The sequence below is a fragment of a genome, unplaced genomic scaffold, assembly GCF_019419815.1.
Source record: "Pyrus x bretschneideri cultivar Hongxiangsu unplaced genomic scaffold, Pyrus_bretschneideri_v1 Contig8, whole genome shotgun sequence".
NCBI classification, from domain to species: domain Eukaryota; kingdom Viridiplantae; phylum Streptophyta; class Magnoliopsida; order Rosales; family Rosaceae; genus Pyrus; species Pyrus x bretschneideri.
In genome coordinates this window covers 3,021,414-3,036,449 of record NW_025999820.1, presented here as the reverse complement: position 1 = coordinate 3,036,449, position 15,036 = coordinate 3,021,414, and the positions used below count along the sequence as shown (strand labels likewise).

General features: G+C 36.7%; 1 protein-coding gene across 1 annotated transcript; it reads left to right on the top strand.

The window, feature by feature from the left end:
- The first annotated feature begins 9,807 nt into the window (after positions 1–9,807).
- On the top strand, positions 9,808–11,259 carry LOC103952679 (receptor-like protein 44). The gene has a single exon (XM_009364334.3). The coding sequence runs from the start codon at positions 10,187–10,189 to the stop codon at positions 11,027–11,029; it is 843 nt and encodes a 280-aa protein (XP_009362609.2). The 5' UTR covers positions 9,808–10,186; the 3' UTR covers positions 11,030–11,259.
- Positions 11,260–15,036: the final 3,777 nt, after the last annotated feature.

Below are 15,036 nucleotides of genomic sequence, written 5' to 3'. Positions count from 1 at the left end.
AATTCAAAATACAGAGCGACTCAAGTGACATAAACAAGCCATATTGACAACATTATATCCACATATTGTTGTTGCTATATATCGACGTTGTATCAATAATTTTGATCAAATATCAACAATATATCAACATTATTTCAATAATATCTACCAACTATGAAGTTCATTAACATGTCGTTAACATTCAAGTGCAAAATCATCATTCGAGTCACTCCGTATACTATATGGAAATCCATGACAGATTCGAGCGTGCAAAGCTAAGATCTCGGTCCAGGGATGGTGATGAATTTTTGGCGGTGCTAACTTCATCCAATTTAACGAGGGTTGGCCGGAAAACACATCGGGAAACCTGCAACTCATAGGGAAAATTGGAGTCGTGAGGTTCCGTTCGAACAACGCATAGCTAAAAAGGGAGGGAGGACAAAGAAATAAAGACTGCAATCAATAAGGAGTTTGACTAGGAATGAGAAAGAGACATGAATTGAGAGGTCTAAGAGGAAAAAAAGAGGGAGAGGGTGGGACGATGAGAGAAGAGGAAGAGAGTGGGACGGAAATGGTAGGAAAAGATGGAGAAAAAGATAAGATCATAATAAAATATTAATAATTTATATATTAAATAATATAATATTAGAATTTGTTATTATCCAGCTTCTTAGTCCAATACTGCACCAAACGCTTCACTAAGTTAGTCCAGTTTAGTCTAGTCTAAGCTAGTCCAGCTTAGTCCTTTTATGTTGTTTGCCTTCACCATCATTCCTTGGACTGGACTAGACTAAATGATAGTGCAGTCTAGTGTTTGTTATTTACATGGACAAGAGTTAATGAGAATAAAAGGGACTTGCCCCAACTGAACACCTCGCTAGCCGTTCTTAGCGAAAGCCCTTGATTTCGAGCTGACTCCTAGTCTCGTCTTCTCTCGCAGCCGATCCATCCGTCTTCTTCTCCTTCGCACCTTCGCCATCTCCCTTCTCTTTCACTACTTCGCACCCTCTCCCTTGGGCTTTCACCTTCACCATCCCACCTAAAAGCTAAACCCATATCCCGAACAAAAACTGACAAAGAGTCCACCGACTCCCTTCCCTTCTTCTTGTTCAATTTCACTCTCTCTTTCTCTCAACAAAATTTCCATGGTTGTGGCTTTGAAGCTCCTGAAGCAACTTCGAGCACCATTCACCAGCTCCACAATCCTTCACTGCAATCTTAGCCAACGGATCTTGAGCTGCAGAGCAATCTTTGCCGTTCCAGCTCAACTACCACTAAACCTTGATTCTCCTTCACCGTTGTGTTTGAAGCAGTACAAGCTTGTCAAGTCCGCCACCATTGCCGAAACCTGGTGAGAGCTTCTCCTTTTTAGCATACAATTTTCAATTTTTCAAATTGAATTTGATTTTGTTATGCTATAATTGCGAATTCATGACCAAGGAGAAAGAAATTCATTACCAAAGGAGTGAAATATTGTCATCTTTATGATTGTGACTTCAATCTTTTGATCAATGGGTATGTGCAAAAGGGTGATTTGGAAAGTGCCCAGAAGGTGTTTGATGAAATATTAGCACTATCATAATGTTTTCAAGTAGGTGGGTGAATGTTTAATTACATATAAGAACTAGTAGGTGCTACTTCTTTGCTGTTATACCTCTCATCTTCTCCAGTTGGCTTGGGAATTTTGTTCTGATCCAAACTTGATAAAGGACAGGAGTAGATCAAAGTGATCCTAATTGATTGTGCATCTTTGATGTGAATTTTTTTTTTTTTAAATCAAGTTCATCTAAGTCGAGATGTCCAGTATAAGGATATAGGTTATTTGGTGGTACTATGATATTTTTGTTTTAGGAAATACAAGGCATCTCCTTTGTAGCTGTTCCATGATGATTCGTCTCAAATTAGTATGCTTATTATGATACACGAAGCATTGATTGGTTCTTTTCTTTTTGTTCTTTTACTTTGTGTATATTCATAGCAGAGATTGATTCTTCAACTGAAAGTTTATTGGTTTGGAAATGACTGAACATTCAACTGCTAGATTTGTTAATTGATTTGCTGATATGTAGTGCTCAGGCAATAACCTACAGGAAGCCAATACTGAGATCTATTGTTCCTTCTCTTTGTATTTCTCACTTCCAAATGAATCAGAAGAATATCAGGAAGGCCTTGAAGAAGGCAGGCCTTAATAATACCTTATCAAGTAAGTTTGCTCCAATGTTCCATGTTGTAAGAGTAGAATGCATATGCCAAATCAGGCCAAACGAAGAACGGCACAAAGTGCAAAGGGAAAAAAAGTTGCAATTAAGGAAGAAAATGATGACTGAGTGAGCCTCCCCAGCCGGCAACTGCACAAATTTCATGGCATATTGTTCATTTGTAAAAATTGAAGCAAAACTAGAATAAGCAAATGTGAAAATTTTGACTTGAATTTTGAAAGCAATCTGGTAGTTTAGCATTGCTTTGCAAGCTGATAGTTTCTTATTTTGCTTTTCATTTTTCTTTTGATTTTGGGTTGTGAGGATGGTGTAATTCCTTCTAGTGGATCTCTTCTTGCTCTTGACCCTACAATTTGATGCTACTTTTGAATCATGTATTTCTTTCGTTGGCAAAAATTTTGGTTTATATTTTTTATTATCACTCTCATCCAATAATTTTAATTATGATAATATGTTTAATAGAAAAAAATTAAAATAAAACAATAATTTAATCTCAATCCGAGCAAACACTAATAAACTGGCGATAGTATTATTTTCATTATCCTGCTTCTTAGTCCGACATTGCACCAAACCCTTCACTAAGTTAGTCCAGTTTAGTCTGGTCTAAGCCAATCTAACTTAGTCCCTGAAGCTAGTCTAGTCCGAAATAGTCCGACGCAACAAAGGCACCCTATAAGTCATGCACAACTCATCTGCACATTGGCGGATTTATGATTCTAATCTTGAGGGAGTCCAAGTGTAAAACATTCAAGTTTTATTTAGAAAGAATATGTGACAATATCACACAAACTTTTTTCGACGAGGAAATTTGTCGAGCACTAATGGGCCTATTCCTAGAAGGTATTTCATCAAATACTTGATGGGCACATAAATGTTCCTTATCTAACATTTGGAAGATCCCTGAAAGACCCTCACACACATTTTTCCTGGCCTTCGAATGGTCCTGAAACCGGTCCTGAAACCAGCCGAATCCATGTAAACTCGCCCCCATGCATGCTCACAATCCACATTCGCATAGGAGAATTTTCGAAGAACTATAATAAGCATCAATAATTTGAGCTATAAAACAGAAACATGATATTTGTTATATGGCTGTAAATGGGACCTTTTAAGGTCCAATGACAACCAACTACCAATTGAAGCTTTTGGTTGCTACCTTGCCAAGTTGTTGCACATTCTCTCCTCTTATTCTTTACTCACAAAAGCAAAAGCAAATGTTTGTGTCTCAGCTTCATCTGCAAATCAACATCTAAATAGACTCGAGACAAAGGGCTTGTCGAAACATAAGTCCAACTCAATCATGCACGACCACATTTTCTTAATTGCAGTATGTCCAACCCATGCTCTATGATCTACGGTCGATACAAAATGGTAGATATATATTTGTTGACTATAGGGCTATTGATAAGATTTGGTTTCAATCAAAATGCTAACAAGGAAAAGAACAAGCATTTGGCTTTTGCCTTTTGCTTTTGGCGTTGGCAGTGATTAGGACATTCTCTCTTTCCTTCTTTTTTTTTCTTTTTTGTTTGATATCCTCTCTCATTTTATATGGATTGAAGGATAACTTTCTTTCAACCACCACAGGAATGGCCCAGTGGCTCTGAAAAGGTAAATTGTCGTGGTGAAGCAACTAGCTTCCTTTTGAAGAAAAAGAAAAGCTAACTTTATTCATGACTAGCTCTATCTTATAATTGCAACTTTGACAACATATCTTCATCTCTTCTTTGGACGTACTTTAAATCTTGTAAGTTATCTAGTGCTAAGAATTAAACAAGCCCTACGAACAAAAAGACTCACAAAAATAATAGAATTGGAAGAGATGAGTTTCATAGATCAACCAAAAAAAAAATGTTTTCTTGTGCAAAAATTTATCTTCTACCTTTAGCTTAAACAATATTTAAAACTTCCCATTGGTTTTTTCTTATAACATATATTGAATATAGTGAGTTATCCGTTTCAAACAAATTCTAAAAATGTCCACATGGTCTCTTATAATGCACAATATTATTGTGTCTTCTAGTATCTAACATACCCCACCCAAGCCTCGTGTGGAAGTGACATGAGTTTGGACACCAAGATACTCCCAGCACAAAGATATTTGCTGTTTGGGGGGACCAAATTGGGCTTAATTAGATAAGTTGAGGTGAGAGAGCCATAAGAATGAGGGGCCTGACTTAAAAGTTAAGGTCCAAGGCCCCTATTTGAGCCACACAAAGCTCCTTGGCCCCTTAACTCCATTAGCACCATTCGCTTTCAGTTGGTCTACATGACCCATTCTAAGCAGCACAAACAGTATGTTGGTTTGTAGGCACCCTTGTTGGGGATCGGCACGAACAGATGGGACCATTCCAGTCAAGTTTACGAAGCCCAACTCCATAAACTGGTGCGATCATATATTAACGACCGTAGCGATCTAATACCGATAACATAACGAAAATTGCCGATTTTAACAATTGACAATTAAAAAATGATTATTTTTCAATTTTCTCAAACTTAATTGGTGTGTTTTGTTTTCGAGTAATTATACATATTTAATCTATCTTAAACAGTTGAAAATTATGAGAAAGTGAAATGAGTAATTTTTAGTTACCTAAAATTATAATTGAGTTGTCAATTAGTACTATGATTTACTGATAATTCTTTTTATTTGTAAGTAAAATGTTTTAGGTTTGATTCTTGCCAAAAAAGAATTTTAACCGCATTATTACTATTTATTGTGAAACTTAATCCACTTCTCCATCTTAGTATGAATAATATCGTTAAATAAAAATATAAAACATATCATCCATCCTCGTGTCTTTAAGGTCAAACAATAGTCGTTTTATATGAACCGTATTATTGCTAGTTTATTGTGAAGCTTAATCCACTTATTCACCTTAGTGTGAATAATATCGTTAAATAAAAATATAAAACATATCATCCATCCTCGTGTCTTTAAGGTCAAACAGTAGTCGTTTTATATGATTTTAACGTGTGTAGGATAGGTAACTAGGTGTAGGGAGCGTGCACGTATTAGTCATTGTATCCAGCGCATAAGGGAAGATAAACCAAAGTTTAAATCATGTTTATCAAATAATGAGGTGTGTTTGGGGGAATCCGGATCCTCTTTGTAAGGATTCCAGATATTCGTTAATCATATCCGTTCATCGTACATCATGCGGTCAGAAATCATTTTAAATATTTTTATTTAAAATTAAATACAAATAGTATCTGATAAAAACTGACAGCACGATATATGATGAACGGACACGATTTACGGATCTCCAAGATCCTACCAAAATGATTCGGAGAGGATCCTGTTGGTGTTTGGGGAATAAGGATCATCTCCGGATCCTCTTTGTGAATATTCTGAAACTCCTTTAATCGTGTTCATCATTGTACATCGTGCGGTCATAAATTATTTTAAATTTTGTATTTAAAATTGAACACAAATAGTACTTAACAAAAACTGATTGCACAATTTACGATGAATAGGTACGATTAAAGGATCCAATAATTCATCACAAAGATGATCTAGAGAGGATCCTCATTCGTGTTTGGGTGGTTTAGCTCATGTACTTGTTAACATGCCCATATCCCATCATCATTTATGTATATTAATATTTTATTACATTAAAACAGGAAGACCCTTACAATATTATCTATAGTAAGGAATGGGAGAGTAGGCTAAGCCTCATAATGGGCTACCAATAATGTGATTCAATTTGTTTTTGACGAAAATCGAATCTAAAATCTCTTATTTATAATTGAAGAGGAATATCACTAGAATTGGCAAATGCAATCCATTAGTTTGTCTATTAAATCCTCAATTAAGGTTGTATGCGACTCAATCTTAGTCAGTCTCTTCCAATCCCAATTTAGTATATTTTTATGTGAATATCCTACTTATTACATAGGAGGCAGATTCTTTGCCCTCCTACTTCCCGTGTCCTCCTGTTTGTGTGATCACGGTTAAGCCACGTCAACATTTTATATTATCATTCCTTTTTGACTTATTATCTCTATAAAAAAAAACAATGTTGATGTGGCTTAACCGTGACCACACAAAACAAAAGGGCACGAAAAGTGAAAGGGTAGAAAATCCACCTCCTATTACATAACCTTTACAATTATATTAAATATTATGCAAGCCTAACAAGATTTGGCAAGTGCGTTGAAAGAAAAAGGAATTGGTAAGTCAATTGAGATTACGTCAATAACTGGATAGTCAATAGTAGAGAGTTATGTAAACTGGAATCCACCGATTAGAAATTCGAATACAGAAGTGTTCAAATATTGTACGCAATAAACCTACTTTTTGTAAACTACTTTGTGAATATTCACATCTTAAGCATAATATTGCCTAAACATGTTAGATTTTGCATTGCTTTTGTGTCAAGCAGAGTCCCTAATTTTGACCACATCTTCAAAAAAGTAAGAAAAGCAGTCAATACTAATTAGGCCAACCCCACTAACATTTCTATTCCAAAGGGATCCACAAGGAGCAGGATCATAACCACCGTGACGTCCTGCTCTAACAAAATAATACCATGCGTAAATTTTTCAATACATGTCATTGTTTTAATAATTAGGATGTGAAAAAAGTTGAGGTTACATTATAAGATTAATTGACAATATGAGGAGTTGTCCAACTACTTATAAGCACATGCAATGTCCCTCTTATCATAAATGTGGGATTTATTCTTAACACGTATCTTCACGTGTGGCGAATTTTCAAGTCTAATGCATGGACCACACAAACGGGGTTATGTGGAGCACGTGTGACTGTTGCGCTTCACACGTGGGACGACCTGCTTTGATACCATTAAAAAGTTGTGATTCTACTATAAAACGAATTGGCAATATGAGATAACCTGTAAGGTCCCTTCTCTCATCAATGTGAGATTCATTCTCAATAGGACTTCACGTGACGGTAAACTAACTTCATGTGAATAGCTCCAAAACATACACATGTAATCCAGTAATCTCACAGAGAACCTAATGAGAAGTACTAATCCTTATTTTGGGAGACGACGACTTAGACTTTTCGTGGCATAAGAAGTCACATTTTTATTGAGTAGGAGATGTGATGCACATTGATGACTGCACGCCCCCAAAATGGAAGGCCTTGAGTACAAGCAGTGTATAATGTGCCACACAAGTCATGATTATTACATGAAAATTTCCAAGCATGACAAGAAGAGAACTTTCATTTGGTGACAACTTGTGTTACTTGCTAGTGTGCCTTCGTGAGTGTGTCCATGCTATTTTTTTGCAGATTAAATAGCACAAAATAAAGGTTCCTAATCATGTAATGCTTCCGATTCAAAGTTGGTAAAAAAATAATCCTGCGCACGGTATGCAAATAAAAGTAACAAGTAAAACGATAATAAAATCAAATTTGGTTAACATACAAATTTTGTGTAGGAATGAAATTTGCAGACTCACCACACAAACTGAAGTTTTGTAGGACTCAAATTCATTGGCAAACATCACACAACATAAAAGTTGTTTAGGAATGAGCCCTAAGTTGTATAGAAATGATATTGCTTATATAGTTACTACTTGCTATAGTAATAGCTTATTTGTGACTAGGAACGTAAAAGCTGATGAAGCAGTGTCTTCGATGCTACGCATCAGATGGAGTTACGTTATAGCTTTGGAATCGAGGTACGACGTTCTGGGAAACCTTCTATTAACTAGTTTGATTATTGCTTATATATATTTGATTTGAATCTTATTAATCTCATTAATGTTTCTGAATGTTATTTTATTATGATTGTTCTTTATTATTGTGATTTGGTTTGAGGATTGGTTTCTGAGCATCTGTGTTGGGTGGAAAATGTAATGAAACTTGATAATCATTCATGATCTGAGAATGAAGTTGTTGCTAGAAAGAAACTCGGAAAAACAAGGTAGTGGTTAAGAGCTTTTGTGTAGTTGAGCCCAGCTCTTGGTGGGTACCTGGTCTGAGGTCAACCCAATGTGCACGTGACCCTTATTGGGTAATTTGAGACTAGCGATAAAGACTTATGGGGTTCGTTCGTGTACTTGAGCATTCCAGATCACTACTTTAGTGGTAAAATATGTAGTATGGGACATGCATGTCAGGTTGTTTATTTATATGAATTAACGAGTGCATTCGTGCATATAATTTCATTATGTACTTAAATTATGTTATTGATATTTGAGTTTTGTCAATCATATGTATGTGAAGGAATAAGTCCCTAAGTATAGGACCAGGCAATTCAAAGGGGTAGGCGGGATGATGTCAAATTAGATGGAAGACATGGAATTTTCTTGTATCGTTGTAAGAATAGGAGTATTATTATTTATTTGTAACATTATAAAGACTTCTTGGTTACTTTTATAAGAGGAATTATTTTTCACACCGTTTTAGTTTCTTTATTTATTTTAATTAGCTCGCATTCCAGATTTGGGTTTTCTACGATCCCAGGTCTTGCATGACAAATCCAGTAAAATTGACGGAACTAAAGACGTTGAAACCAAACACAAAATTGCTACATTAGCTTAAAGAAAAACTAAAGCTGACAAAAGACGCAAAAAACTCAAATTAGCAAACTTAAGCATAGTTTAAGCATAAGTTCAAACAAGCTCCCAAACTCCAAAACAACTAAAATCTTAAAACAACTCAAACTTAAATCTAATCGACGTTATCAACTAAGAAACGCTACGTTCAAATCGACGTATTTAGCCTTAAAAAAATTTATCAACATAGTTTTTGCCATGTACTGTTAATATTCAACTTTAAATAAAAAAATTTATAATGATTTATGACCGCACAATACACGATTAACGAATATGATTTAACGATTTCCAGGATCCTCACTCATTTTAAACAATCACATGAAGAGTGAAATCACTAACAAAGAGTTTTGAGAAGCTCATTGTGGATTGCAAATCACATTTTGCTTTGTTTTCCTTCTAAATATCAATCAATTGTGGTTCCCATTATTATTGTCCTTTTCAATCGATAGGTAAGAATTGTACTATATTTTACACTTCCATGGTGCTGCAGGTGAACCATATGGAGTGGCAGAGGGGCAGTCCTACCCAGCTCTGTATAATGCATGCAGCAGGGCCATTGCTTTTTACAAAATGGTCACAAAACCATAAAATCTATTTGTGCAAAATTCCTTTTTTTTTTTTTTTTTTTGTCAAACTATATGTGCAAGTGACAAACATCTAATTAGTAGGCGAAAATTCTAGAGTACGTTTAGAGATGACATGCAAAATTAAATTTAACGATCAAATGTGCGTCAGAAAAATTCGAGGAAATTAGTAGATAAATCAATAAGCCCTTCTCTTCTTTCCTCCCAATCTCACCATCATCAAACCATCTGTCCTTTTCTTCCCTCGACCGTATCAGCTATCGATCGCTGGCATAGAGAGAAGCCCTGCTGGACCCTGGTTCCTCAGAAACTGACTCTCTAAATGACTAAAATGCCCCTGGCGTATTGTCACTTTCTTGCGCCCTCATACGTGCAGGTCACCACAGCCGAGCCCCACCTCCTCCCCCAGCCCTTTGGCCCACCCACCCCCCAGCCCTCCCTCGTGTCAAACACTTAGCTTTCACCACCACCAATCGCCATCACTCCAACTTAGTGCCCTCCCCCACTCTCCCCATCTCTCTCCTCGTCTCTTTCTCTCTCTAACACAAACACACAGAATTGCAAACAGTAGTAGTTCCTCAGCTCCCTCTCTCTCCTCTCTCTCCCTCTCTAAAATTTTTATATACATTTTCTAATCTGCTCTTCCATAACAGAATATAGCAGGATTCAATAACACCAACATCTCCCTCTTTTTCTTTCTAACTTTTGTTCCCAACCTGTACCCTTCTAACATTAGAAAATTAAAATTTTGACACCAATCTCTCTCTCTCTCTCTGTGGAATCCCTGTCTGTTTTCCCCCAAAACCCAAAATCCCAAACCCTTAAATTTACCAAAAGCAACCAACTTTTCCACAATTTGACATTTTTGCCCAGATGGGTTCTGCTCCTGCTCCTGCTAGAACTCCTTCTGCTTCTGCTGTGCTATTGATAACGCTGCTAAGCGTCGCCGTTTTCCGACCCACCACATCAGATCCGAGCGACGAGGCGTGCCTAACCCACCTGAGCGAATCCCTCCAAGACCCAACAAAATCCCTCCTGAACTGGACCAAATCCACCTTCGCCAACCCCTGCAGCGGCTTGAACTCCTACCTCCAGGGCGCCACCTGCAACAATGGCCGCATCTACAAGCTCTCCCTCACCAACCTCTCCCTCCGCGGCTCCATCTCTCCCTTCATCGCCAACTGCACCAACCTCCAGGCCCTTGACCTCTCCTCCAACTTCCTCGCCGGTCCCATCCCCTCCGACCTCCAGTACCTCGTCAACCTCGCCGTCCTCAACCTCTCCTCCAACCAATTATCCGGTCCCATTCCGCCGCAGCTCACATTGTGCGCCTACCTCAACGTCATCGACCTCCACGACAACTCCCTCACTGGCCCCATCCCCCAGCAATTGGGCCTCCTCGTCCGCCTCTCCGCCTTCGACGTCTCCAACAACAAGCTCGCGGGCCCGATTCCGGTCTCGCTGGGAAATCGGAGCGGGAACTTGCCGAGATTCAATGCGACGTCGTTCCAGGGGAACAAGGAGCTTTATGGGTACCCTTTGCCGCCGCTGAAAAGCAAAGGGCTTTCGGTTCTGTCGATCGTCGGGATCGGATTGGGAAGTGGGTTCGCGAGCTTGGTGCTCAGCTTTACCGGCGTCTGCATTTGGTTGAAAATTACAGAGCGGAAGATGGCGCTGGAAGAAGGGAAGATCAGCCACCTCATGCCTGATTACTGAGGCGGAGAAGAAGAGGCTAATTTGGTAATTTAAACCCCCAATCGAAAACCTTGAGCTAAAAAATTTCATGTATTTTTGGTTTTCTTTTACTGGTGAGAGAATTTTTGGTTTCTTTTTTGGGTTTTATTTGGTTTTTCCTTTTTCTTTTTGGTGCTTTTGATTCTCTTTATAACGTTCTCACCAATCCAACAATGTACAAAAACCCAATTCAAAACACAGTGCTTCAGTCACATATTGCGTTTCTTCATTTCGCTTTCTGTCTCTTACTTACAATTCAAAACGTTATTATAACGGCATCTCAAACCAATCACGCACTGCAACGTTTTCACGAACTACTTCATGCAGTTTTAAGTTTTGTCTGGCAGTGAACTAAAATATACTAAAACAACCAAGCTGGTGTTTATAGTGTTTGAGTATTGTGAGCTGGTAGGGAGACCAACAGAACCACATGGTGTGGAAATTGTCGACCTCTGAAGCTCTCAAAGGCGTTAAATCTAGTGATCATTTGCCCAACATTCTGCGCCTTTATATTCTACTTGGAGTTTGATATTATTGTACCAGTTTACAAAACCATAAATTTAATTAAATAAATGAAAGTAAAAGACTGACTTATTACACTGAAATTTTAACAATAATTCACTGTGATGATTATTTAGCATGTTGCATATAGGCTGTAGTGGTACCCATTATTGTGGTTTGTGGCTTAATTGAATAAACTTATAAAGTGTGTTGTAGGCTCCAGCCCATTTTGTCCCCACCCAAATAATTCACGTTTTCTTTTTATCCGCAAGTTACAGTTTGATATGTCTGTAACATATTTATTTTTGGGTTCTTTGTAAGTTATTTGTGCATATATGTCAGAAAAGATGCTAAGGAGACTCTTTTAAAAATGGGACTCATCATAAACAATTTGTCACCTTATGTTTTTGGCACAATTTCTGTTTTAATATTATAAAACACGAGAAATGTTACGGAAACTCTCAAAGTGGAACTCTCCATCTCTGCCACCTCACAGTTTCAAGTTAATTCTCATGTCAATATTGTAAAACATTTGTAACATGAGGTGTCAGATGGTCTATGAAAAATCCCCTTTAAAAAAGTATCGTAACATTTCTCATATGTCAGAATGTAATTGAAAGTAAGAACTCATTTATCGTTGATAGGATGTCAGTTTTTAAGCTTTTGTTTTTGTAAACGTCGGTCTAAGGCTCGTAGGTGAGGATTTTTAGGATTAAACTTTGTTTTCTTTTGGTTAAACTATGTAATTAGTGACCTTAAGATACTCCTAGATTTGTTTTGAATCGATGCATTGCATGTGTGTGAGACACTTTTTATTACAAACTCTGAATTCTAAATTCTAGTAAAGCTCTTATCTCTTGCTAATTGCTCGCGGGGTTGGTGGTAACGTGAACCCTATTCTTAAGCAACATTCCCATGCTAGATGAGATGTAAAATTGAAGTACTGCTACGGTTCGTTTGTAAGGTGTGCATTGGTGAATACTGATTAAATTGCTCGTACTTGAACGGGTGGATAACTGAACGTAGCAACATTTAGGATTAAAATTATGTTCCAATAATGTATGAAGTTAAAAACATATAAAACGTGGTTAGCTAAGAGGGGTATATTCAAATGAGATTTTAAAAGAATTTTGAGTGATTTGTATATCCGTGAAGTTTGAAGGAGTTTAATTGAGTTTTATAAACTCAATGTATTTCAAGTGAATTCTAAGTGGATTTAAATAGAGTTTGAGTCTTTTATCATTGATTCTGATGGATTTCTATAAACTTTGTAAATTTCAATATTGACCTTAAATAACTTTGTGATGTCGTGAAATTACTACGATTCAACATCAAAAGTACATATGATAAACAAATTAGAGGTCGAAATCACAACTAATTATGTGAAAAACCATGATATTACCATACGATCTATCCTCTTAAAAAACCAATGCTTAGGGACTACCAGATTTCTCTCCGATGAAGTCACTAGCCATCACTGCCTGCAACCAATTACCGGTACATTGAGATACATCGTAGGATACACAGTCGCATAAACATGTGGGCTTGTGTTTTTATGCAAAGACAACTTCCTGTTTAGAGAATGGAGGGATGATCAAACTTCTTGGTTATTCAGTACTCAGTAGTAAGGTAGGGGGACTCGGATCTAATTGTGGTTGAATGAATGGAAGTTGTAAATGAGACTTTTGTGATTTGGATGCGGCATGTCGTGTGACGTAGAGGAAGTTGGGGGTAAAGATGGTGAATTGGGAGAGAAATTGATTGTGTTGGTGGGAGTGATAAGTCTATAAAAAATCTCAAGGAAAAATGTAAGATTCGTTATGATTTAATTTACAGTATAAGCTTTCATAAAATCCATCAGTTTTAAAAATCTTACCAAATTGCCACTCAGTCTGGTGGTATTCCTCTTCACTTGGAAGTAAGATGTTTTAGGTTCGAATCTTATGGATGGTGAATTCGATATCAAATTAGATTACCCATTGTGTAGCTTAGCCAAACTCTCCATCTCCTTAGTTTAAAAATATCGATGTACTAAAAAAAAAAAAAAAAAAAGAAATCTTACCAAATCAATGATATTTTGAATACACGTCGTGTACTTTTATGAATTCATTTAAAATCTTATGTTTTATTTTTCAAACAAATAATATTATCTACACTAATATGGTTCAAATTCGTTTTTGGCGATAATTAAACCTAATACCTCTCACTTACAAGTAAAGAGGAACACCACTAGACCGTAGTACTAAGTGGCAAAATCTTATTTAAATACATCTAAAATTCTATGAATTTTTGTGAACTCATTTAAAATATTGATTGATACCTCTATTCTATACTTTTAAATATTATTTTAAAATTCTAATTGAATAACATTACATTTTAAAACCCTTTTAAACTTATTTAGTTAAAATCTCAATTGAATATACTCCTGCGACCTCAATCCAACTAAATTGGACAAAGATCCTATGGAGAGGAATTTAGTGACCAAAGGAATCATCGAAGTATGTCAAATTCCTTGAACATTCAAAACAGTAGGTAGACCCGCCAGACTTGTCCGTGTCTAATCAAAGAGTAGCTGATCTGATATGATCTGATCCAATGGTTGTGGAGATGCTAAATATTATGTTTTTCAACTCACACCGAAAGCAGAAGATGGTCAAATGAGGTTTCATTCTTCTCATTGAACGGGGGTCCTCCTCCTAGAATGGCATGCATTACATCATGGGGATGGGGCCCTTGCAATGGGTTGATTGTGTTTCTTTCAACTTGTGCAGTTTTCCCATTTAACTTTTCCTTAACTTTGTCACTTGAGATTGGGAGATTTTTCAACGTGTTTTGATCACAATTTGGTACACCCAATGTAATAAAATAATTAATTGAAAACTTAATGAAAGAATTTCAACCAATTATATCATGACACTTGGTATACCAGATTGTATTTCTAACACAATGATTTTTTTTTTTTTACCTTAAGATTACATGGCTTGTCTATTTTGTCACTTGAGTAGAATCTCAAGTGATGTTCCTTTACCTTGCACTCCTCTCCTAATTTTGTCTCTTAAATCTTTTTATTTTATTTGTTGCGTCCAACGTTGACTAGAAAGACAAAGATAGATAATAAGTGAAAAGAGAAGCGCAAAAATTACTCTCAAAATATTTGTAGTTGCAACTTTAATCCATGCTTCATGGCCACTTAGTACTACGTAGGGTCTAGTGATATTCGTCTTCATTTGTAAGTAAGAAGTCTTAGGTTTAATTATCGTTAAATGCAAATTTGAACTGCATTATTACTAGTTTATTGTGAGGCTAAGCCACTCCATCCCTCTTAATATAAATAATATCGTTGGTTCAAAAAATCCATGCTTCGTGGTCGGAAGGACTCTTGGGTTGGAGTTGGACCATACTTGATTCTTCTGCAGTGTCAATAATCACAATTCTCTATATTGTAAACAATAATTAAACATTATTTACGCAAAAAAGAAAATGACCAG

Excerpts from the sequence above, each read along its gene's own strand:
- LOC103952679 (XM_009364334.3), top strand. The coding sequence starts at position 10,187 with ATGGGTTCTGCTCCTGCTCCTGCTAGAACTCCTTCTGCTTCTGCTGTG.